Here is a 27455-nt window from a genome sequence, read left to right as displayed (position 1 = left end):
TAATGCAGAGTAGGTATCTGGGGTGGGGGGAGATGGGGAACAGCAAACGGAACTTTCCTCTGCATTCCTTGTTTTTTTTTGCCAAAGAAGCTGGAGTTGATGTAACTGTTGATGATACAGCTGTGATCCTGAATGACAACAGTCCTAAAAACCAGGTGAAATGGAACACTATTGTGTTTCAATTAGGTGTCTGACTCAGAAGCGTTGGTGGAGTACCACCCTAGGGTGGCTACATTACCTCCATCATCTTTTTGCCCTGTGGCAGCAATAACTAAACTGCATGTGATTCAGTTCCTGGCTTCTCACAGTTTCCAATTTGACATTTAAGGTAAGTGGATCATGGTCCTTGCCTATCTTATTGTGCAGGGCTGTATGCTGCACCAGTTCAGGAACTGCTACTCAAGCCACTAAACCAGTTCTGATGGAAAGGGAAGGGGGCAGCAATCCCTGATACAGTAGAAAGGATAGCTGGGAACTGCAAACTCATCAGGTCTCCTGGTTCAATTCACTGATGCTCATCTTTCAATACCCTCAAAAAGTCTGCAATTTATACTCACAGTAGGGCGATGCATTTCCAGTGAATGCTACATGTCTTCCCTACACTGAAAAAATAGCCATTCTGTGAAACCACCTCACTCTGAGGATGGCTGTCAGGAATGAGCTGAGATGGCTACTTCCAGCCAAGCACCAGAATTAGGTATTTCTGCATCATGGTGTGACCGAAAGAGCTGTTTCCTGATTCTGCCAGTTCTTCATTATAGAAATTCACTTCACGAGAGCAGTCCTGTTGAGTTCAGCTGAATTACTCATCTGAATACGAGGTCAGGAGAGCATGCTCGAGTATGTAAAACTGCTCTGCACGCTAATGCCAGGTCCTGAGAGCTCGAGGAGTGCTGTTCATTACTTACCTTTCGTCTTTCCTTTTCCAGGTTGATAAAGTGCCATCACCCCTTGGTGACCGCTGGCTCCTTGGGCAATGCTCTGTCTGTGTTCTGCTGGTGACATACCACTTCCCTGTCAGCCACATGTGTGTTCAACAGAAGACTGGGCTCAGCCTCTAGCCTGCATTGGTCTGGCAGGTTTTCACCCCACCATGGTTTCCCACCACCATCGCCCTGGCACTGCTCTACTGGTTAATCTAATGCAGACCAGATGCTTGAGCCTTTCCATCTCTTTTATTGCACATCATGCTCTGAAAAGGATGCCAGAGCTCAGGCAAGAAGGTGCTAGTATCCATATCTACACTGTGACAACTGCAGTAGGAGGAGGAGGTGTACCAGTGGAGATAACGGTGAAAAAGTAATAGGTAGAAAATGTGCAGGCTAAAGGGATAAAGTCCCTTTTTCTCCAATATTGTTTTTCTCTAAATTAAAATGTAAATTATATTTGTTTCTCACATCTTAAATAGTGAAATGTTGGAATAGGAACCTCAGAAAAACACACAATATTGGAAGAACAGGATTGCCTTACCCCCTAGGCTGGCTTCATTGCAGGTCAGTGGCAAGTGTGATGTCACCATCAGACTGTGCTGAGGCAACGCACTGAACTAGTGCCAGTGACAACCAAGGGCCTACCTGAAGGGAAAGGGGAAGGGTAGAGGAGTTAGAAGTCTCTGATAAGACTAATGCCATGGTGGGGTAGGTCTGACTCATATCAGTGGGAGTGAATCCCTCTGACGAGAGCTGGTGGTCACAGGCCAGATCTGATCCAGAAGCCTTTTGGCTACAGTAATGCAATATGGTGCAAAAGCAAATGGGACCTCTCCCAGGAAGGTGTCCCAGCCTGGATGCGGCTGGGTTGGTGCAACTGGATCAGCGCAAGATGTGCTGAGCCAGCAGACACGCCCAGGCACAGCTGCACCTCTCCGTGCAAACATGCCCATGGGGAGGCGAGGCAGGATCGCTCTAAGAGTTTGAGATGAAAAGGCAGATTTTAGCAAACACATCACAAAAACAAGCCATACAGTCTAGGCAGGAGCCCTGTGATATTTATTTTTGAAAGAAATGTTCATATTTACTTGACTCCACTGGATGATTTTCAACACCCACTGTGGATAAAACATACAGATGAGCTGTGGTGCTTGTAAAGGAAAGCTGTGAGCCTTGGCAAGTGGGGGTCATTACTGCTAGGGCTTCTGCTGTTCTGGAAAGTTTTGGAGCTGGTTCAGGGTTGCTGGAGAAGCACACTGGCTGTGTAGCACTCCTTAGGAATTTGGGCTACTTACGGTCTTGGCCTTAGGCACATTTCAGAGCTAATTCTCAAGAGAAATGCAGATCCATCCTGCCTTTCTTCCAGCTACTGTTTCGCCTGTCTGCCTAGCATGAGTGCACATTTGATTTGCAATTAGTAGGAGTCTGCAGAGATTCAAAAGTCTGCCCTGGTGGTCCCTACTGAGGCTTGGCATTGTAAGATCTTCCTATAAATTTTTGCAGCATTTAATTACTACCAAGATGCAAAATAACTTCATGCGATTTCATTTTTTTCCAAGTATTTTATAATGCTATACCTTGAATGCCATGTAAAAATGGAAATGAGATGCAATTAACTCAAGAGATCTAGTAGATTCTGTGTTTATAAAGATTCTGTCATTACCAAATCCGTTCTTCCTTGTGGCATTTTGTGTAATACAGTCTTACATCAGCTCTCATTTAGAAGGTTATCTCTGCAACCATGAGTGCTAAGAACATGTATCTGAACATAAAAGCTTTATTTTTTCCAGAATCTGTATTATTAGTTTCTAGAATATATTTGTCACTAAATATGTTCAAAGACAAATGCTAAATGTGGAACAATGTCACAGCTTTCATAATGAGCATTAAAAAAATCTGAAATAAGCATAATTTGCTTTTCCCAATATGTACATTAAATGTATAAATCTGTCTGCAGACATATTCAGACATGCATGCTGAAAAATCTTGAACATAAGAATCATCAGCATTTTGAATCTCTGCCATCTAAGCAATTCAGATCCCACAGTCTTTAAACTGCAAGTACTTAACCAAGTCACTAAATATTTTATCTCAAAGTTTATATGGGAAGAATTAAAATAAGGTCTCAAAGCAGAGACTTTGCCTGTGCAGCACAGGTCGGGATTTGTGATTTCAGTGTGTCCAAGCCAAGTGGTCTCTACAGAAAACGTGTATTTCACGTGCTGTGCTTGCACACAATACACTGTTTCAACTCCAGAATTACAGATTTAGCACAAGATTTTCTCTTTGCTGCATAACTATCCATCTTACCGTGCTTATAAAACAATACCATCAAATACACTTCTCAGTGTCATAGAACACATTAGTATCAAAGAAAGTGTGATAATCTGATTTACTGAGGTTTGCTTCTCAGTGCTCAAATAAGTGCATTGGTAACTACTTTTTTAATTCTATTATGACAAAGTTTTTTTGTATACTCATATCTGCATATATAACACAGGAGATGCCAAGCTCCTTTTTTTTTTTTTTTTTTTTTCAATACTAGTCTTAAAAGAAAGAGCTGTTTTGTTTCAGGTATATTTAACTCTCCCAAGACTTTTTTTAATTCAGAGAGAAAACACACATCACTGATATCTACGCGGAATAATGTAAGAGGAAATCTTACTCAAGACATGAAATTCAATATTGGATAGTATAAAATAAAGATCCCTTTTCACTCAACTCCATGTTAGCTTCAGCTGTGTTCACAAGTGCTGCTCAGAGCAGACACGCAGGCCACATAAGGTTAGGTCTTGCTCACAGCATATTCTGTGGTCAGACTCCCATGGATTTTGGAAGTGAATCCATGAGTCCTCCATCCCCTTAGCATGCCTATGCCAGCATTCTTCTCCCACCAGAAACACTCACCTGTTCCTGCAGGACTTTAAGCATTGCTTGTGTATGTGTTTGTTCTTCCTTGGCTTGCTCCAGTTCGGATTTTTTGTTATTTAATTCTTCCTGTATGCTCAGCAATTGCTATACAAACAAAAGAAGTTCTGGTTAGCATCATCTGGATCCAAAGCAGTTTTAAATCCTCAGTTTGATAAATCCTCATTTCAAACAATGCTTTGCAGTCTGCTTTTACATTTATTATTATTACATAATCCGCTGTGTCTAAATGGACCAGAGGTAAATTATTTTCATCTGCATCTCTTTCTGCAGCAGTGCTCCACGAGTAATGCATCTGTTAATGTGTGTTAAGCTATTTTTTACATTAAAGTAGAAACTCCTGGTACAGTATATCACCCACAGAGCAACTGTCACATTCATCTGAACCAAAATCTTATTTGTAGAAGTATATGCGGCGGTTTTAATAATACTAGGGTAAACACTATGGTATATAAATAATTTAAAAGCACAGCCCTTTAATATAATTAGTCATTGGCCCACAGCCATTTTCATTCTATGCAAAGCAATATTCTGGAAAGCTTTCACACTGAGTTGCCAAGAAGACAAAAGCTTTCCTTTTTTCCCTTGTGCTGTGATATTTTATTAGATCAGGAAGACTGACGCCCTACAATCAATATATCAGCCAGGAAGACTGCTGATCTGAACTGTCAAAACAAAAAGCTATGACCAAAACCTATTTTTATGAAGAGAATTCTGAGATGTAGGGACATCTTTAAAACCCCATGTCCTCTGGTCTTGGCTAGCTTTAGGTACTGCATAGATTTATTGTGACTGTCAAGAGCAGGTCAGTAGATAAAATTAATCCTGAAATAATTATATATTTTTGTATTGATGTGATGAATGTTAGACAGTGCTGAAGAGCAAGAGGAGACAAACAGATTAAAAAGGAGTTTATGGTGCTTTCCCTTGGCCACCAAATAAGGAAACTATTATTTGCTGGGGCAACATACTGCTTGTAAGCACACTCCTTTTTAAGGACTACTGGAACAAGGAATTGCTTTACTAACTTGTGTTACTGATCTAACCATGTACCTAAGCATCTAAAGCTTAGTTTATGCTTGTGCTTAGGACTGGGAACTCTGACTCAAACTGATGTTGCAGGTGTTCAGCATCTTGGTAAGTTACAGACAGCAAACCTCGGAAGAGTTGCCGGCCTTGTTCCACTGCACTGGAAGTCCCAGGCATCAAAGGCCTTGGCACCAGTATTGTTTTCAGAGCTTCTTGGAAACAGATGACATTTCAGGGACTGATGGTTATTGGTAGCGTATTTATGTTGTAAGTGAACACGAGTATGATGGATTAATTCAGCCACTGAAGTAAAAATACATGTGGGTATATATCTGATTACATCTCAGACTCTCTACAGTCCAGCTGGGTTAGCTTTCTGATGGATCTTGCCACCTAGACTTCTCCCTGAGAGCCTTCAAGGGACATTCAGGTATGTGTATTCACTCTGCCACAGCACAAAAGCATTTCAAATCTCAAGATTTTACACGAAGTAACAAGGTCTGTTCCACTGAGGCTCTTGCCCAACCAACTTTTGTGTGGGAAGCTCTACTTTTGCATTTCCTGACCAGGGATGGATTGCCCCTCAGGTCTGTGTTCATCTTGCCTGTTGGGTACTACTCCCTACATTTTCATGAGATACATTGAATTTGTGTATATCGTCATATGTCACACACGGATACCCATGCAGGTCCTTGGCACAGATATATCTTTCCAGACTTTCGTAACTTTTTAGCCCAGAAGGGACCATTTGGTCACCTCATGTAACCTCATGTTCACCCAGGATAGCTCTAGCTGATGTCTGAAATTTAGAAAGAAGGAGCTCCAATCCTCGAAAGAGAAGCAGAGCATACAAGACACCAGAAAGAGAGCATAAGCCCTTCCAAAGGTCATTAGTTGAGACACCTGAGGTTTGCTAGCGGATGTGTCACCTAAAAGAGGCTGGTGAAATGCCTTCTCTTTCCTGGCTGCAACTTGTTTTACCTTACACACCCAAACATGGCAAGAGTTGTTAGGGGAACGGAGTCTTTGCCCCCCATTTCAGAGTCTTCTCTGAGCAGTTATGTCTCACCAGTGTGGCCAGCCTCTAATAATTCAAAGGAAGGAGCCAAAATGAACAAAATGATCCTCACACAAAGCCAGGAATACATCTAGCCAGTTATGTATTGGGGGAGCAAAGCCCTTCTTTTCATCTCCAGGCAATCAGATGAAACCTTAGAGCATGGGATTTGATAACCATCATTGTCACAGTGTGGTGCTATGAGTAGTAGGGAGTCTGGGGAGGACCTCACAAGAAATCTTGTTTGTTCCACAGCCTCTGAAGGGAGTGAACAGCCATGCATACCCAAGGAAAACTTGACCACCATCCGGACTGTACCTTCATCCTGGTTCAGAGATTTTACTCCAGCTTCTGGGAGAAACCCTAGAGCCCATCCTCTGAACAATATAAACTCCCATCTGGAAGATCCCAAGTGAGTTTTCAATCTATCTCTGGCCCTAGAAAGCCTTTTCACTACTTAATGACTATTACAAATGGGAAACCAAGTTTCACTTATGGGTTGAACTTGCTACCTTCCGACAGAACTGGAATCTCCTTCCCCATCCTACCCATCCCCTCCCTGTGGTTCTTCCATGGCCAAGTTTTACATACCACAGATCAGCTCACAAACTTCCAGTTTTATTTTCACATCTCCCACTGTGACCTCTCACTGTGATTTAGTCTAATTATATCCCTCTTCCTTTGATCCTGACTTTTTCTGTTTTGTGTTTGAGGCAATTTTTCCAAAACTGTCCAAGCATGGGAGAAAGTGGTGCGGAAGACAGTCTCAGAGAGCATGAGACAGAAAGATGCTCCCTGCTCCGCATCTTTGTACTTGGCTCTGGACCAGACAGGAACAGGAATCCCAGGAAAATATCCAACATGTTCAGTTTCTCCAGGATAAGAGAGTGTGCATTTTGGTTGCAGTATGAGCTGCAAAGCACTTGAAATGAAATAAAACCTTCCAGTACTCTTAATGGTTAAACTGTCAACTACTGCAGGCTTACTCTGCATATGTGTCTAGGGTCATATTTTCAAAGACAGCAATTGGCTCCTGTTTTCACAGGGGTGGAAAACAGAGCATCTGTAACCAAGGTACCATATTCCCAGACACACACAAGGTTTTTTCATTCACAGACTGGGACCTTCCCATCTAACCCACAAAGATGTCATAATTGTTTAAACTTTGTAGCCATCCTCTGGGGGTTTACCCTTCTTTCTTTTTCTCTTCCCTGTATTTATTTCTAAAAGCTGCAGAACCTACTAATTTTGCCTGGGTCAGGTTCTGAGATTTGTTTTTGCTGAGTGGTTGATGCCACCACCAAGAAGTTGTAACAAGGAGTTATACCTGCCAAATAGTGTATTTTTTCCTTCTAATCTTATTTTGGAAAATGAAAAAATAGATTTGACTGAAAAAAATACCAGCCTAAGACAGAAACAGCCTGAAAAATTTCAGCACAAACATGTGATTTTTGGCAAAATTAGCAGCAAATGGGAAGAGGATCTTATACTGGCAGGAATGAGGCAAGTTTTGTAACAGGGACTGCTGTCATGCCTTCTTATAAATAGACACCCTCTCCATAAGGATTGTAATGAATGGTGCCAAGTTGATGGTATTTAATTATTCAGAATTATTTTGTTTTTCACATAAATGTGCTTATTAAAAATTGATCCTATAGATATTTTGTCTGCCCTTCAGATTATTTGCAAGTATACACAACAATCAATTAAAATAAAAAATTATTCTCCTTGGTTTTATTTTTGTGCTGTTTGATACTGTTCCACCAACTTTGCCATCTCATCCGGCCTTTCTGCCAGAGCTTCCCCCTGTGCCCACCAACCCACCCACCCAGAATTTGCTACCCTTCTTCCCACCTGTCACATTTTGCTGATTTGTCTCACAGCTACTGCCAGCACAGCTATCCAGGTGTCACTTCCTTTAATCTTGTCTCACCTCTCTGGCCATTTCCTTTAAGCCCTGATGTCCCCAACTTTTTGGCATAGCCATGGCATTCAGACAGCAGTTCCTCAGTTTCCTCAGAGAAAGGAGTGACTTCTTGGTTACACAGCCAGGAAATACCTGGCTCATTCTTCTGTTGTCTTCCAGTGGTCCCCAGTGTACAATTCTTTGGGTTTCTGAGGGTCCCCTTCAAGTTATGCAAGGGTCTTTTCCCTACACCAAAATCCCAGTGTCAGGAAGCAGAAGAGCATCTCACAGTGCTCACAGCAGCTCTGAGGATCCCAGAGAGAGACACCTGCACAGCCTAGAGCTCCACCAGCACCAGCCTGGAAGCTCAGCTGGTCTATGTGCAACCAAAACCATTTGTCACCATGACTGGCAGGTTGACCCTAAGAGATGAAGCCATGTAGTAGGTCCAGATCAGACTGGTAGACATCACCGATACCCTCTTACTGGCATTTCCAGAGAGGAGATAGGAAAGGACAAAGAATTAGCCTACAGGTTGTATCTCCAGAGATCCATCAATGTATTTTAGACAAAAAAATGCAAGGCAGACTGCTTGTTTCCAGTGGCAGCTCCAGAGCTGCTCTGTATAGAAATGGTAAATATCACTCTCCAGTGTTAATCTCCCTTCATTCATGAGGACCAAATCCTCCCTGTACATAAGCGGGTAGCTAATTCTCTGTATGAGGGGGGAAGGGGGTGTGTGTGTTTTGTTTTGTTTTTTTCACACATTCCCACCTCCAATGCTGAATCTCTGTCAGAGACAGTTCAGTACTGCCCATATTGCATAGATCTCAAAAGCGCAGACAGAAAATTACCATCTTAAACCAATCTTTGCAGCTTCTGAAACATTAAATATAGATGGCATTATTGAAGCCAGCTGAATTACTCAGACTGTGTACAATGTGGTGCCAGTGCAGCCAAGAATGCTAACAACCGAACGACACACAGTGCCTCGAAATATATGAGAAGCCCTAAAGGGGAAGTAATAGCTTGCTATTGTGTACCACTGTGCAGCCATGAAATACTCCTTCTCTTTCCTCTGCTCCTCTCTGCCCACAGTTCTTCATTGGTCCCCAAAAGGCAGTGCTACATGTGTACATTTAAAAATAAATTACAGGCATATCTAGAAGTGTGGTCACACACAGAGCCAAGCAGGACAAAGAAGGCTCTCAGAAGGAAAGCATGGTTTCCAGCATGAAACCATCAACTTAGCATGCTAAGAAAAGGGATTCAGATCAGAAGAGACCACAGGGCCTGGGGCTGTACTTAAGATACTGTAAGGCTGACAGAATAATGAAAAAGAAAAACCAGCATTTGCCACAAGTTTAGCAGTTATACTGCTGAATGGTCCTGCCCTTGATATTTTGGTTATGGTTTTCTCTACAGCTGCTTGAAATGAAGTATGAAAAGTTTACAAGGATCTTAAAGAAAGTGAAGTAAAGAAGAGCAGACGAAAGAATGCCTCTGAGGTGGGAGCACTGACTTTGATCACAGGTTGTGCAGGAAGTTTCAGCAAACCCAGCCTGTTCAGCCACGAGAAGGAGGCACAGACTCTCCCATTTCTGGAGTCGCTGCAGAGTGTCCAGAAAAGATCTGTGGCAAACTCGTCTGAAATGAGTATATCAGTCAAAGAGGGATGGACTTACATAACCTAACTGAGCCATCTCAGTTGAATGTCCATGTTAGACACCTAGTGAACTCAGCCAAACTGAATTCTCCTATCCGTATAATGTTTGGGGGCAGCATATTACTCTCCACTTACTGCCTATAGGGAATATATCCCTACATAGGAAAAATTGAAAGATCTGATTCACTGGGTGCCTAAAGTGAAGGCAAAACCTAAGTGCATCAAATAGACAGGCTGTATCCCAACCAAGGCTACCTTTTTCAGTCCCAATGAAATCAAAGCTCGCACACTAAACAGTAACCCCAGGAAGCAGTTCTCCCTTCTGCAAGAAAGAGTAGCCCTTTCCCCTAAACTACACTAGGATCAGAGATTCAAAAAGTATGAAATCACAGGCATTGAAAGGTCTGTGGAGTTCACCTAAAATTTAAAACACTCACTTATGTTAGAAATTTCTGCCATTTTATTCTCCTTTTTTTTTTTTTTCCCCTCCAAGTAAAATCTTGCTGTGTATTTTCTAACTTTATTTTATAGAAAGAAAAAGGAGTTAGAGTTTGCCAAATGGAAAAGGACAAAAATCAACAAGGAAAACAAGTGTTTCAAAATTCTTAGATGCTGTTCACAAATACAGAGAGGAAGAACAGTAAATATTTCTTTTCACAGTCCTCCTTAGGTAGAAGGAAAAGAATTAATGAATCAAATTGAAATCTCAGTTACACAACCAATTGCAAAATAAAAATACACATCCCTCTCCCAGTACTTCCACGGACCGTCTGGAAGAGTGTTTTTCTCTTTTTGTAAGACAGACAAGATTTCATATCACAAATGGCCAGCACATGGCAGGCTTGAATAATGAGAAAGTGACTTCCCAGCTGAGCAAATATGCATTAGTAACAAGACACTGATGAGGACAGACAAATCACCAAGGAAACAGGAGAATGTGAAAGACAAGTCAAAGAAGCTTTAGAAATGAGCCCTCAAGGAAGTTCATTCTGCAGCAGTAAGGGCAACATACACGCCACCCTAATGTATGACAAGGCATTATTGAAATAAAGAGTATGACTATGGATTTTTTAAGGGACTAAAATGAAACACAATGTAACGGCGCAATGTTTCTCATCCCTTCCACCTCTCAGGGACCACCTGTGTCATAGGAACTCCATGGGTGGCGTTATTTGGATGCATCATGAGGTTTGCAGCGATGAAAGTGTCCAAGCCCTGACCCTCACTGCCCTGGACTGGTGAAAAGCTGCATGTGGATCAACAGCCCAGCTCCTGCTTGTCGGGCATCCACCTGCAAAGTGAGTTTTCCTGGGTCTCTGACCATGAGAAGACCACACTGAACATGTCAGTGCCACAGGTTAACCACCTCAGCTGGACACACACCTGATGGCTGAGTGCATATGGTGGCACTGCTAAAGAACTCTGTCCAGCCTCTTCCTTAGGGAGATGTTTAACATGCTGCCCTCCCCCTGTTATTAGATTGACTGCAGAGGTCCTACAGCTTTACAGCACTCAGAGTGGGAGCAGGCAAGACTGAATCTGAGAAATACGCCAAATAAGAAAATAGACGGATGGACACAGACACACTGAAACTACCCAAAGGAAGGTTACTTTGAACTACCTAAACAGAAGATAGAGTCCGTCTTTTCTTGGAAAAGGGCCAAGGGCAGAGACATATTCACAAAGGAACATTTCTATTACATATAAGGAAGATATTCCACAGTGAGAGTGGACAACCACTTGAACAAGGGCTCAGAGAAGCTGTGGAATTTTCATCCTTGGAGGTACTGAGAACACAGCTGGACAAGCTCCTGAGCAAAACCGAGACAACTCTAGAGCTGTCCCTGCTGTGAGCAGAGAGATGGTGTACATGACCTCCAGATGTACTTTCTGACTTCTGTTCTTTTGTGATTCTAAAGAATACATAATAGATATCAGATAATTAGCTCTCAACTTCTTTTGTTTCTACAAGGCATAGTAATTCAGCCATACTAACCACAAGAGGAGTGTTAGGGACTGGATAGCAGATGAAAGGAGAACATGGATGGTGCAATGAATGGCTTAAGTCAGTCTTCAGCTTTCCTTTGCCAAGCAGTTTTTAAGTATATCTCTTACTCCTCAAGAAAGACAAGTTCTCTTTGGTCAGCTATGGACTTTTGCAGCAAATGAGGAAAAGACCCAAGTCCTTAGGAATCTTACAGAATCAATCACTCCTCTCAGAAGTGAAATTCTTCCAATTTACTAATAGATACTCAGTGCTTGGTCAGGAATTCCTCTCTGGGATCTGACTTTCACAGAAGTTTACACAAGGTCTTTGATTTTGATGGTGGCCCATGGAGGGGAGAAGTCTGATCAAAGCCCATTATGTCTCATCAATAAAGCTCCCTCCTGCTTTTGTTAAATGAGGTGATTGGCATATTACATAGCTCCTGACTTTACTGGCTACAGGTGAGCGGCCAGGTGGGCTTACAGTTTGCTCTAACCCTGATCAAAGGAAGAGGGCTGATTCCAGATGAACATCAAGTTCCCTCTGCCCCCATATTTGTCCTAGAAGGAAACCAGTCAGCACCTGGCATGATGCATGATCAAAACAAGACATGATCATCCCTTCATAGCAACCTCATCTTCTCCAGCCTTTCACCTCTACCTGTCCATTGTGGATAACTCCTCATCAGGCAATGACACTTGAACTGTATGATCCCATCTCTCCTTTCATGGGACTGCAAATGAGCATGACACAGCATGCTCTTTCTCAACAAACAAAATTAGATTTTTAGAATTTTGATTTCCTATTCAAGAAGATTTTTTTTATTATTATTTTGAAGGAGAATAAAAAGATCTGATGCATTTTAATTTGAAGAATGACATTAGGGAAGAGAATCAATTTACCCAACGCAATTACCATTGAAGCACAACTACTGGTAGTGGAAGCAGAGTTCCCAGTAATGATAGCATCAAACACATTTGGAAACTATGTAATCAGCAAGCCAATGCTAGTATTTAGGATCTTTTAAAGAATTCATGTAAGACTGCTAGATAATAAAACTTATGAGATCTGTCCTTCACCACCACTGGACTACACAAGCATGTTAATAAAGATACCAGCTGATTTCTTTCATATTTTAAATAAAATGTGTGCACTCGATTATTTCTCTCTGAAGTGTTTATTCTTGCTGCCAATCTCAGTTTAGATCTACCAGTGGTAGCAGGCGGCCCTCCATCATCTTACCACTAGAACAGCTATTGAGAATATGGTATTTAAAGCATATGTGGTCCTTTATTTACATTTCCCCTAATATTGTTGAAGTGGTGGCATCAGAATTAAACACTACTTTCAGTAAGGAAAAGTTGTTAAACACAGAGGAGAACGCATTTGGCTTGTCGGAGATCTGGTAAATAATTAGCACTTAATTGCCAGCTGCTCTTTTCTTTTTTAATATAATCAGCAAAAGTAAGTATTTTCTGGAGGTTTGAACATGGACAGTACTGTACAAAGCCCTGAAAAGCACATGGGAACAAAGAACATACTTACAGGAACACTTATTTCTGTCCTGGAAGCAGACATATTTCTTAACCAGTTTCCAATTATCAGCCATTTGCGGTTGGTAAGAGAAGAGACAGGCCTGGAAGTGAACATCTGGACATGGAGTCCAGTCCCTGGCACTTATCTTGTATCCATTCCATATAAATGTGTTGATCAATATTATCATTACTACTCCAGTGTCACTTTTAGAGGAAAACAGAAAGATCTAACTGGAATTCATACTGCAAGAGTAGTAATAAAAAACATTTCCAATTTCCAACATTTACCTGTTTATTCAGCAGGTAAAACACAAATACAAGAGATAATGTTTTTTATCTCTTTTACTTACTCTTCTCTGAACATCGCACTTGGAGGAGAATCAGTTTATAGTTGTGCACAGGTACATTGGGTGGGTTATATGCTGAACAGATGTTTGGTGAGCAAAAGGCAGGTGGATAAAGACTACAAATCTCCTCTGCATTTAGGCTGTATTAATAAATATAGCCATAACATGCTTCATCTATTCAACAATGATGTTAATTTCAGTGCTAAACTGCTACTAGAACCTGTACATTTAAAGGTAAATGGTTCTTATAATGGTCATGGCACTCACAAGGCACTAGATTCGGCAATTTTCAACCAACAGCATATGTGCCTGTGGCTTCTGACATTTCAGAAAGTTTTCATGTGAGAGAAAGGAATGGCTGTGACAGTTAACAATATCTGTGAAGGATCTCAGAGCCGCAGACCTAAATGCCAGCTGAGGCTTATTGGAATTTAATAGGTGGTAGATTGGTTAGAAGAGTGATGTGGAAAAAAAGTCTCACAATGCCCTGTCCTACTATCTGTTGAAACCTCCTGCACAGAAACATGCTTTTCCTCCCTGCCTTCACTGACAGACAGTGGACCATGGGAATAATCAGCTCTTCCTTTACTTGTATGAGAAAAAACTACTTTTCATATAGGATAGGAAAGACTTGAGCAACACTGTCTTTTCTTGTAGAAAAAAAATTCTGCTAGCTCAGTGAGGACATCTGAAAATGGACTAGCTGTGCTCCAGTGGCTGGGAATGACAGAAATCCAATTCATTTCAAAGGCAGCACAGTGAGGCCAACACTAGCTACCTCTGTCTTTTCCACTCAAAATGGTTACTATACATTAGAGGTATGTTGCTTAAAAAGCTGAGACATGACCCCTGTGCCATCTCATTTAGACAAAAGGTTCCCAATTCGGCTCCCAGTGACTGTACTGTGGAAGCTGTGTGCACCCCACGGTCTTTGTCACCAAATACGTACCCTGGCCATCCTCCTTCAAGGGAGCAGTGAGTGTAAGGAGGGAGCTGTGATATACACTCCAGCAGCTCTTCTCACCCTCCCAACCACAACAGTGAGGCATATCACAGACCAAACCACACGTCCTTCCTTGGGTGAACACTGAAAGCCTGAAATGATTGCTAGTCATCTGGTATTATCAGAGCCCTTTAAAAGAAGGTGTATAAGTCTCAGATGCACGTGCTATTTATTTTACATGCTAAATGATTAGTAAACTGTAAAAGCTAGTCCTCAGTAGGTAGGAAATGTCAGGAGCAATGTGGCCTTTGCAGTAAGACCTCGAGTTGCATATTGAACAGCAAGGACAGGAAAGTATTGAGTAGGTGATGATAAACTGTGTACTGTCTGTCTGCAGCACTGAACGAAGAAGGGTCTCTGAGGTGTACGAAGCAAAATACACAGGTGGTAGTTACGGCAATTCCTGGCTTCTGAGTGCCCAGGCTCTCAATCTGCATTGCTATTTGAGTGAAATTTATACTGTTTGGGGAAGACAAATGAGGACTTTCATCACGGTGCATCAGAGTGACACCCATGTGGGCCAGAATATGTTCAGTCTCCTACTGAGACACCCAAATGGAGTCAGTGGCACCTGCAGCAGTGTATCAGCCTTTATGTCAGCTCTATGCATACCTCCCACGGCTGTTCCTATCGCTCTCGCTTTCCAACCGGAGCACTAATTTAAGGAGAGGCAGCCCCATGCATCCCCCGCTCATGCAATAACCCCATGGCTAGGTTTTAACGCACCACAGCAAATGATGGGAAGCTTGTGCTGACGCTGTGTGTTAGGAGTATGAACCCAAGCTCAGCTAATGAAATGGCCTCTTTCAGGGATTGGGGCAATGAGGTGCCTCTTAAATGTCCCAGATACACCCCAGCATTCACAATAGCAGAACTGTAGGCATTTGTGTACATTTCACAGAGAAAACATAGGTGGAAGCACAGTTTAAATGGGGGTTTCTGGATGACACCCTTGCCTGCAGGAGCTTAAATTCAGCCTATCATGCTCAGGGAGTTGTGAAAGGAAAGAACATTATCATACATGTACATGATGCTATGAAGCACCATGCAGAATTACCAGTCTATTGGCAAATGAACCAGTTCAGGAAACAGTACAGCTATGCAAGCATGATCCCATACCTTGGCCAACCAAACCTGATGAAAAGGTGAAACTTGTTTGGTTAGAGAGCCATGCTAAAGGAGGTGTGCTCTGTAGATTTAGGACTAACTTGAGGAGTAAAACATTGCACTGATGGCAGTGCTGTGGAGGTGGTTCATGAACAAGCCTAGATGACCAGTAGAAGTCTAAAATTTACTTGGATATGTGGTAATGAGTGCCATCTCCCATGTGGCAAACAGACATTTTTCAAGGGCTTGGAGTGGTATCAATTTCAGGCAGATAAAGGATATGGAAATCACATCATTAATTCAATAGTGGCTCACTGTCAAATTCTGAGTCCTTGTTTCAAAGCATGAAGGTGGCAAGTGCATTACCTCAAGAATTTTCTTTGGTGGACAACAAACAAGAAAAGCATAGTTTTCAAGCTTTGTTCTTGGAAGAGCTGAAACCAAGTATTTTTTCAAAAGAATTTTGCTTTCTACTCCATAGGGAATACAGTAACCCAAATGGTCAAAATTTGGAGAAATTATATAGCCACTGAAAACTGAATCTTACAATGGCAAGCATTAAGCAACACTACTAGGTGATATTTTCTGCCTTACCTATAGTCATGTATCTAGTAAAACATTTCAGACAGAGAAACAAGATTTTAAAAATTCTTACAGCTGTGTTGTGAAGTATTGTAAAAATAGTTACAACTAAAACATCCTTCCTTGTGACCACAGACTTTGTTAGAGAACACCAAACACTGCTGGAAAAACGGAGCCATGTGAAAAGTGATCTGCTTGGTATGTGCATTCTCATAAAGAAATAAATTGCAGGCAATACCACCTATGCAGCAGTGACAAGTTAATTCAATTTCCATCTCAAAATCAGGTAAAGTGTATCTCATTTGTTGCCATGGATACCAGACATTATTTCCATTTGTTTGAGATCTCACAGTGGGTATGAAATTAAACTGTGACACAGTTTTATGGAGGAAGTTGACTAAAACCCCCATAAGTTCAATGTCATTAGTCCAAAGGATTTTCTTTTTTTAGACACATTAAGTAAGCAGGTTGCTACTACTGCCCATAAGGTATACTTCATAAGCAAACATCTGTGTGATTTGGCTGATGCTACTTTGGATCAGCAGGAGTGACGGGAGAGAAAATAAACGTTCATTTCATCAGTCCTGCAGATGTGGGAAAGAATCCTGAAAAATGTCCAGATGGTAGACGTACATTAAAAATACATTGATGTTGTGTTATTTGCTATTGTTTGGCACCAAGTATGTTCACAAAAAAATTTCTTGATTCTGAAAATGTGCTTTTCAGGCTGCAGCTCAAACCACTTGCTCACTGGTTTTCAAAGTTAGAAGAAGAAAAGGTGTATGAAAAAGCGTGGGAGAATAAAGAGGAAGGAAGTAGGAGGAATACATTTTTTTAATGCTGACATATATGTAGGGTTCAGGAATTCAATGGCATTCAGTTTACCTTGCCTGAAATTAATTTTAATATATACAAAAGGATAAAAGGGAATACAGGTCTTCTTGTTAAATTATTACTACTCAAGTCCTGGCTATGTGTTTAATATTTCATAGACGGACTAATTTCCATAGATGCTGCGCACCTGCTAAACTGATGGATTTCAGCTAAGGTTGTCATCTCTCCACATCTACAAAACCAAGCTGAGATAAAACAGAGTCTACCTAAATCAAAGGTTCATTTCTAAATATTCATGCATGAACTGCATGAAAAGTACAAAGGTTATGGAATGTCATGGCTATGGCTAATCATTGAAATCCAAAGCCATCATCCATCTGCTTAATTGACTGGTAATTTCCCACCAAATATTCTGAACTCCACCTCCCGTGCTTCTGTGCTGCTGCCTTCCTCAGCATATTGTCAGACTGGATTATCTGCAATGTCTTCTCCAGCTCCTTGGGCCATCTCTAATTATATTCCATTGGGAGACAGTAGGTCTGACCCTCAGATGGCAAACGAGAAAAATTCAGTACCTCACAGGAAAATTGTCACGAACATAGAAACTCTCAGAGGAGTAGGGACTACAGTGTCCATTGCTAGCTGAACAGAGAGAGAAGTAAGTTGCTCTCTGTTATTGGCTTGCATTATTAACATTTGCTGGAAGTTACAACAGAAATCTATTTATATTCTACAGACTTGATTATCCTTCATCCAGACCCCAGGTAGGAAATTATAATAATGCAAAATGAGCATTAGGGCTCCAGAATTCTGATTTAGTAGTATTTTGTGCCCACTTTTCACTGTTTTTAATGGAGAATTAGTACCAGGCTGAAATTTAGCACAATATTTATATATGCAGTTAAATTTAATGAAGCCAGTGATATTTAAGTATCTATTTATATAAGGATAAGGTCATGAATAGACCTCAAGCATATCTGAAGTATATTGAAAACTCCAGTATTTCTGTTTAATGACTTTATTCCTAACGTCAGGAAAGCTTTTACTCCTGAACGGTCAAGGACTTCTTTTCTGTTTTTCAAGTATTTTGTTCAGAATTACTCCACTACACCAGAGTTTGGTAAAACTCTGCAGATTTTCAAAGTTTGTATAGACACACATGTAGGCTTGTCTTGTGCTCTTTTATTTGGTGTTAGGTGGGATTTGCAGACCTGTTGGATTTGATGGGTACCGTGATAGCCATGCAATTCCCAATCCAACCAGGCAGCTCATAAGTAAATTAGTGTCTCCCGTTTTTTGTCAGAAAAAAAGCTGCTTAGTACAAGCTGTAAGTGGATACAACTTGTCCCCTTCTGGAGTCTAATAACTGGGAGTGATGGAGAAGCACACGTGTTGCTTCAGGGCACAGATGATGGAGGCAAAATTAACTTCTGCAATGACATCTCGAGAAGCTCCATTCTAGATGGGAACCCGATCCAGTGTCACGGTAAGCCACTGTCCTTGTGCTCTGTCATGTAGCAGATAGATATAAGTGCTTGGGCAGAAATTAAATTATATACATATATGTTGAGTGAGAGCTGCTTATGTGTTAATGGATGTGTCAGATGAAGCAGTGGGATCAGTCTGGATGTACTTGCCAAGACTTGCCCTGTACAACATCAGGAGCACACTGACAAAAAAAAAAGGAGAATGGATAAGATAAACTGAACCCACCCTGCAGGGACACATTGCAGTTTCTGTCTGACTGATGTCAGGGAAAAAGCTTAGTTGCTGCATTAAACCACTTAAAACTTGCCTGAATGAAAAGGTTACATCCATGGGTCAGCATAAATGATAAAAGCTTAGGAGATAGCATTGACATTGCTATCCACTTGCAAGTTAGCAGACGGGTTGTCTGGACAAGCTGGAGTTGTCTCAGTCATTCTCAAAGAAGAGTCAGCAGAAAAAAGACAAAGCCGAGAAGTGGAGATGCATCTAAAGATGCAGACGAATGCAAATGAAGGCACCAGAGAGCACTGGCTGTGCTACACTGGACAAATTTTCTTGAACTTTTGTGCAGAACTAGGGCCAATTGGATTAAGTGAGGAAAGCAGTAAGGGATGTACTGAAGTGATTTGCTCCTGAACAAAACATGCAAAAGGAGTTTCCTTGAATGATTGATGGGTTTATAGTTTATGAATTCCTAAAATGATTATACCTAAATATGTCCCAAATTCTTCCCCCCTCTTTCCCCCACCTAAAATCTGTAAGATTTTTCGCTCTGAAAAGAAATCAGGACCTTCATGGCTAATAGTCTTGAGTACACCACAGCCCAATGATACCACTTTCCTAAAAAAGAAGACCCATTCTTTTCTTCCATAGCAATACCTGCTGCATGCCTTGCATTGTCTGCTGCAGGAACTGCAGCTGCTGGTCCTTTGTAAGGCTTTCTTCTGTTCGAAAGAGTTGTCCTTTCTCCTGTTTCAGGAGCTCCACTTCATTCCTATAAGCATCCAGCTGCCATCGAAGACTATCGTTCTCTTCCTTTAGAGCATATGCTTGGGCGGCTAGAGCTAAGAGAAAATGAAAATGTGAAGAAATCAGTAAAATGGATTGTTTCCTTGCAAACAATGCAGACAATATTGTCAGGGGAGATGACAATACAGCTGAAAGCCAGTGAGACATTTCAGAGCTGAGGCAAGACCCAGCAGAGCTGAAAATGATTAGGTTCTGGCAAAGACTGTGGCTGGGAAGTTATTTCCTGGGATGGAAGGAGCCATAAAGCGACCCTGGGTAATTCAAACACTACTTGCAATCTGGCTGCTAAATTTAGACTTATATTTTAGGAAGAAACTGGCATGCAGTCCAAGGGCAAAGCACCCACCAAGTTTACAACATTTTCCCAGTGACGTTAGAGGAACTGATACAGCCATTTAGTATCTATACTAGCGTTGTGGCCAGATGTTCCAATCAGATCTGTGCTAAGGGGTTTTGACTAAGTAAAGTTTCTGGATTTAGTCCCAAGAGAGAGGAAACACAGAAATTCCTCTCCAGTCTCACTACAAACTACATCGTAGCAATGGTTATGAGGAACAATTTAGACAGAAAAATGATGTAATAAGAGTAAAATTATATAAAATGCAAATGCTCAAAAAAAGTGTTGGCACTACAAGAACATTACTACATTAAAGGCATTGAAAGACACTTAAGTCATTTCCTTAGGAAGCTCCATTTGGCCCCTTTTCAATTTAGAATGGCATTTTTATTATCATAACTGATAGCAGGTGTTTGTGAAGAAATCGATTAGTATGCAGGGATGGAAATTACATTTGCCAAATGACTTGCACAGTCTGCAATATAAGCTACAATTTGTGTAGCAAAAGGCAGAAGGCTATAAAGCATGTACTAGGAACATTATTTAAATAAATTATCTGAACATAAATACATATAGGGAAGGGTGGCATTCACTACTTTAGGGATGTGGTTTATCATCCTATAGAAGAACTCACTCCTGGTAGTATTTATACTTGGCAGTAGCAGTGGTCATTTGGCATAGCAAACTGCCATACTATACTATTTTCCTTCTTGGAACCTGGTAACACAACCACATTACAGAGCAGCTGTAATTAAAAAACAACAATCTACCATAGCCAATTCTATCAACATTTGGTAACTGAAGCACATAACTGATTTACATTCCTGATTAAATGATTTCAGGCTTGGTATCACAGAAGTCTTTCTTGCCCACCTACAACAGCAATATGGTTAAACTCCAAATTATAGGAAATTGTATATTAACTCCATTTAATGTTAGGCCTCTCTTAACTAGACCTTCCGCAGATAAAGAGTCCCCTGTTCCCCATGATAACATGATTTAACACTTTGTGAAATTACATCAGCACTTAGATAGAATGTCATAATATTTCATTACCAATAAAAATATTTTACCTTTGGTCGGACAAATCTACCTTTTTCTCCTATAATTTTTACTAATTTTAAAAAAGTACAAATGCATTATCCAAAATAATGTACAGTTAACTACTATTCAAATACAGACATAGATTGGTTACTGTGCTTAATTTGGATATTCTACAGACTCTCTCTGGAAGGTTTAGCAACAGTTACATTATTGTTACATCAAATTAAATTGTTTTGAAAAGCATGTAATCATCCTTCCATGACAAAATGTACCCTCAAGAAATTGCAATGATGAGTCCAATGGGCAAATAAGAGGATGAAATCCTTTCTTTTTTTTTTTTTTTTTTTTGGTAAGAGCCAACAAGCTATAATAAAAGAAAGGAAAAAAAACAAACCCAGAAAAAAGAGGCCAAGCAAATAAAAACCTCAGTCTAAGAAAAAGGAAGGGAGCTCTAAAGATCATCTAGTCCAATCCTCTTGCCATGGGCAGGGACATCTTTCATCAGATCAGGTTGCTCAAAGCCCCATCCAACCTGACCTCGAACATTTCCAGCGATGGGGCATCCACAACTTCTCTGGGCAACCTGTGCCAGGGTCTCACCACCCTCATCTAAAAAAGTCTTTCTTATGTTCAAACTAAACTTACCCTCTTTCAGTTTAAAACTGTTGCTCCTTGCCCTGTCACTACAGGACCTGGTAAAAAGTCTCTCTGTCATTTGTATTCTCTTACTCCTGCCAATTAGACTCTCCCAAAAATTTAAACCTTTTTTTTTTTTTTTTTTTTTTTAATGTAATACTCAGTTCTAGCCAGAAACTGCCTACTCTTCTGCTCTCTGAGAGCCTGAAAGAAGACCATCATAGGCATACTCCAGTTTTTATAGTGGCTTGGGAGCAGTAATTCATGTGCTGTCCATCACCTAATCCAGCTCTTAAAAAACCTTCTAGAGTTGCTGTAGAAGTGGAGGGCGTAAGGCCCATGTACTTGTTAATTACCGTCCCTACTGAAATGTGGGTTAGGACCCAGATTCAGCTGAGGTCCAGGCTGCCCTTCCTGGACAGGCTGCTGTTGCGTATTTTCTGCGTTGCACTACAGCCCAGTTGGAGAGCTCCTTCTCCTTTTTGTCCTCCTAAGTGAGTTCAGGATACTGAGTGGTGCTAGGGACAGCAGGAGAAGTCTGATACAGGGACAGCAAATTAGGGGAAACAGAAACAGCTACCACATACTTCAAAAGTAAGTAATCTGTAGGTGATGAACCTATTAGGGTTTAAAAAATAATTCTTCCAAAAGGCATGAGTCACAGTATATATGAGCAGAGAAGGTAATTGCCCACTTTTCCTGTAGAAATAAAATACAGCTTTTTCACTGCTAAAAGAATCAGAGTTGTACTTCTGAGTATCATTGTTTTATTTCTTTATTTTAAAATCCTATTTAGTATACCATATTAAAACCTATACAACAATAATTACATTGCAATACTACCAAGAAGTCTCATCCAAGGACAGGTGCCCTCTTACTCTAGATTGAAAACACTGGGAAAAAAAGGCTGTGTTTAGAAGAGGTTACAATCTGTTTTAAGACAAAATGGAAATACCCCAAACAACCTAAAGTGAGAGAATAAGAATACAGCAGAGGTAAGTTTGTACTATTAGGCAGGATTCCTAGAGCTGTGCAATTTGTTATCAACATTATTATACACTCCGGTGATCTTCCTAGCCATTCATAGTAAGCAATTAAAGACGGAGTCCAAGGAAGAAATATGTCCTTAAATAAGGAGGATGAAACACATATAGCAGCAATATAACAGAATATTAAATTGTCACAAGCTTTTAAATGAATTATAGATAAGAGTCCACATATGATATGACATTAAATACATGTAGATCCTTTGCTATTTAATTTAAAGCTACAAATAGTCGATTCCTAACATGTGCAGACAGAGTGGTTAGCAGAAAAGGAGAAGCAGCCAAAGAAAGACACCTGGTGGACCCCAGGGGCTCCAGCTCATTCAACACTGGGTAACTATTCTAAAGAAAATCAGAAACATTCTTTGTGTTGACCTAACATAAGTATAATTTTAAGATATTTATATTTTAGTGCACCAAAATTAAAATAATTCTGGATTCAGATCAATGTCTCTTTTGAGTCCAAACAAAATATCTATTATATACAAAACTAATTATAATTTATTTTTAATTCTATTTCATGTATAATAATTATATAAAATAATACGTAATCTATTACATATTATATAAAGAAAGGCACTTCACTGAATACCAAATTAAAATTAGAGGAGAATTTGGGGGGAAAGGGAATTTGCATTTTAAAAAGTAAATATTTTTCAACTTTTTACAGAAATTTTTTGCTAAGACTTCATTGACAAAGCTAATTAATGTAATTTCAGTTGAAAAAAAAGTATACTCAGCTCATCTCAATGCTACTTCTCAAGCCATTTTAAGTTTGGTAGTTCAGATACTCTTCTACTAAATCCTTCTCTGAAATGTGCTAAACGTATCTTAGAGAAAAAAGACAATGAATGCTGAAAGCATTTACAGAAGAGCTATATACAAGGAAGCTATATCAAAAGAAAACTCTGACAAGAATACGAAATAACTGCCCGTGCTGCAAGCGGAAGAAAATATTCCTACCTAAACAAACACAGCTGGAAACCAGCTCAATACACGCTTTACAGCATTTTCACTGAAGGATGCAAAATGATACCTGCCATTCTCAGAGAAGCAGCTGGAGGAAGATTAGACATATGTAAGTGGGGGAAACCTTCACATTAATATTTTGAGGACATCTAAGAGGTTAGTGCAATTTCTTTGTGCTGAGGCAGAAGTGCTACACACAGCTTGGCAACAGCCTCAGTGGTAAGATAGACTCAATGTAGCGGACCCAGGCCAGACCCAAATGAAAAAGACACTCTTTTTAGAAAAAGAAGTGTCTGGCTGATCAGAAATCCAGTGAGGTCTAAGGACATGCCCATTGACTGGTGTCTCAGAAGTAACAACCAACTTGCTTTACTTTGCTAGGGCATCTATCTCAGACAGTTAGGAGCCTGCATTCTTTATGAGTAGTCCTGATCTGTACCTTTTACTTTTAGCTGGTATTCCATGACTACATTTTACCTGATACATAGTAATACACACTGCAGGCAATGTAGATAAGTCTTCACAGGTGACACAGGGTAACTGTAGTATTTTATGACTCACATAGTGTCACAGTGCCCAGGAAATAAAATGAACACCCCACATCTCTGAAGGTATCTATTTATTGAGGCAATTAGTGCGAATTCAAAATTTCCTACCAGTTCTACTAATGCACACCTACGCTGTGCATTTCTCATTAGATGATGCCCCAATAACATTACAGTTAACATTAATGGCAGACCACTAATTTGCATAATGGGGACACTGAGCTGAAATGAATAGGCAGTAGGTTACCTCAAGAGTCTGAAGCAATCTAGAAGTGGTATCGGAAAAACAAATGAGCAAACACTAATGACAATAACAGAAACCCTCTTGTAAATTCGAGAGCAGATTTCCCTTAGGTTCTCCTGCACAACTCTTGCTATAGATTTTCTTTTTCTATATATTCTTCTATACTTGCATAGAAATAGATCAGAAAACTGAAAACTTCTGTGCTTATTTGTCTATCTTCAGACTTTTGGTCTGACCTTTTCAGCAGAATTTCTCAGGGTTTTGGAACTTTAGCCAATGCATCAGTAAAGTGACATGGATGAAAACAGATGAAGAGTATATTCCCAAACCTTCCTGCCATCTGAGTTCTACTAACGCCATTATCCTAATTTCCTGACTTGAAAATAAGATTTTAAATTATATAATGCTCCTTTTGATAACAGCAACAAGAAAAGCATCAAAAACTGTCAAAATGATGGCTGTTATTATGGTAATTTTTTGCATCACTCCCATTGCAGAGCATTTACAATGTCAAAAAAAGCCATCTTGCAAGACACAGCTACTTCAAAGAGTTTTCAGCTTGAGGGACTCAACAAATGTGAGAGGAGAGATATAAGGACACAAAGTTCACAACTATAAATACAAACAATAAAAGTTATCCCTGGCCTCTAGCTAACTTGCTTGGTTTTTGAATAGCTGAACTGTGAAGCAGTACAACCAGGGGAAAACCAGCAAGTAAAAATATTTCTGGAGGATCTGGAAGGGCATGTGCTATGTCTTGATGCTGTAGAAAACAGGGTAAGTTATACAATAATGGCATTAGTCATTTGTAAGGAAGATCATCTTTGCAGAAGTATAGCGTGGATGGTCTTAGGAGCTATGTTGTGTGTTATCTTGAGAAAGGCGTCAAGTGAGGGCCAAAGAAAAGGAACTCCTGGAAGTCAAACACAAGGTCACAAGGTTTGGGTATGAATTTTGGCAGAATAAAGGCAGAGGTCAGATTCTTGGAAGAGCCAGGTGGAGCAAAAGAAAATATTGGACCTGAGTTCAATATATGAAGGAAGAGAAAAGGAAGTGTGGTAGAACTCCAGGTGGTGGCACAAGAAAGGCAGTGGCATTTTTAACATCTGGGTGGGAGGAGTAACTGTTCAAAAGTGAGTAATGGGCCCAGTATCATGTTGAATGCGAAAGTGTGAGAAGACACAATGGTGTGTGTGTGCTGGCATGTGTCAGGAAAGAGTGACACTAAGACTGGGGCTGCCTTATAGGAAAAAAATTTCAGTTTCATAAACTAGAAGGAGCCACTGGACCCTCATCCATTTTCACCCTATAGGGCTCTACTTAGTGCTCCAGCCCACAGGAAATTAAATTTTGTGCCGTGATCTGAGGATTCCAGAGGCAGAGGGGGTGTGAGGTGATGCCAGGGAGTGACTCTACCCCTTGAGATGGGTGGGAAGGTCAAGTTTGCAGTAGGTCTGCATGGTGGTGGGAAGGAAGGCACAGCCCTCATTGCAGAAAGCTGGATGGCCTCTGAAGTGGGGACACACACTGAGCAACCCGTGTCTCCACTGCAAACTGTCAAAGCTGACCCTCGATCTGTGTTCTCCACTAGTTGTCAGCTCCTGACAGAATGAGTCGAGGCCATTATTATCTATAGCTGCCCAGGTATAGATACACTTGTCTCACATCTGACTTTTGTAAACCCTACCATAAAAACTGAGCTTGGAGAACAAGTTTTACTTACATATGCCCTGTGCACACTCCCAAGGCATTTGGGAAAGTAACACATTCACGGTATCTCCAAGAATCTTTCTGGAAGATTAAGACTAAGCTACATCTTGGTCGCTTTGAGGCATTTTCACAGCCCACTTTAAAACAATGGCAGGCTCCTGAATCCTCCGATATCTAATGTGGTTTTGATCCATTGCCTTGAGTTCCTAGAGGACACTTTCTTTTCTTTAAGGAGTTACTAAATACCTGATCACCACCATAAATAGTGCTCAGATATCAATGACGGTTGCATAGAAATATGTCTGATATTAGCAGAGAAAAGCAACATTATTCCTATATTGCATTCTTTAATAAATGCCTCTTCCATTGTTCTCCCATGTTTCCAGAAAAATAGACTAAGTCACTTGTTTTTTAAAAAAAAAAACTTTGAATAAAGCTTGAAAGCAGCTAGCTAACTAGCCTGAATAAACTCTGAAAACAGAATTAGAATACTATAAAAATAAATAATTTGGGGCAATTATAAGCTAACCTAGCCATGTACATTTTTTTTCTTTCTCCCTTTAGACAGAATGTAACCAAACAATGAAGTTATTTTCACTTTTTTTTTTTTTCTAATATTAGGCACACTTCCTTTGAATGTCTCAGTACCTGCAAATTTAAACTCTAAGGACACTGATTATCCTGTATGAGGAGGGGTTATCATCATTAATGTTAATGAGAGTTAGGGCCTGCAGACCGGGAGGGAGATTTATTCTTTTCCAAAACCTCTTTTATTCAGGTGCAGTTGCTTCAAAGTCCTTTCCTCACCATGCAGCCTATGTTCAATGCAGAGAAGCTCATTATACCAATTACATTCATGATGATACCAGATGTTCAAATTGAATACTCATGAGAATTATTTTCAGGCTTCCTATTCACATAAAACTTGCTGGCAAACAATTAGTAAATGGAAGGATGTTGCCAAAAAAAAAGAAAGAAAAAAAAGAAAAAAGAAAGAAAGAAAGAAAGAAAAAAGTTGCACCATCATTTAACTGCAATTTTATCCAACTCATCGAGTACAGACAGATGTAACATTTGAGAAACCAAAGCATTTCTCTGAAGAGATTATTTTCTCAGTTTATAAAACTTCTTCCTGCTTAGCAGACTTCAGCAATAGAACTATTCTTTCCTACGTTTACTACAGATGTGGCTTACCAGTAATTTATGAAGGCTTATTGTTTCTTATCTAATGAAGCATATCTCTTTGCAAATAGCAAAAAAGGTGTAGGGAAAGGGAGGGCAGATTACAGTCCAGCTGGGCCAAATAACAAAAAGTAGCATGCAAATACTGGCTCTGCAGTGGACTAAGAATGCCCCAGAGAGCACTGCTGCCAACTCCTGTGGTGTTATGATGAGTTTCATGATATCCGACATTTTATTTAAAGCCCTGGAGAGTTCATTAACTGAAAACCTCTGATTTAAGTTTCTGGACTAGTGGCTTCCAAGCTTTCTAGACTG

The 27455-nt window shown here is 40.3% G+C and overlaps 1 protein-coding gene across 2 annotated transcripts in view; it reads right to left on the bottom strand.

Moving 5' to 3' along the window:
* The window catches only part of ENOX1 (ecto-NOX disulfide-thiol exchanger 1), a 138832-nt gene that overhangs the window by 25685 nt on the left and 85692 nt on the right, over nucleotides 1-27455 (bottom strand). For both annotated transcript variants that reach the window (XM_086481971.1, XM_086481970.1), the window contains exons 8-9: nucleotides 19278-19462; nucleotides 3837-3944 (exon numbers count right to left, since the gene is read on the bottom strand). In XM_086481971.1, the coding sequence (XP_086338097.1) occupies nucleotides 3837-3944; nucleotides 19278-19462 (293 nt within the window). The remainder of the gene's footprint in view (nucleotides 1-3836; nucleotides 3945-19277; nucleotides 19463-27455) is intronic.

This window comes from Leptosomus discolor, chromosome 1, assembly GCF_034619465.1.
Source record: "Leptosomus discolor isolate bLepDis1 chromosome 1, bLepDis1.hap2, whole genome shotgun sequence".
NCBI classification, from domain to species: Eukaryota; Metazoa; Chordata; class Aves; order Leptosomiformes; family Leptosomidae; genus Leptosomus; species Leptosomus discolor.
Note: the sequence above shows the minus strand (reverse complement) of the source record. Positions and strands in the feature narration are given on the sequence as shown.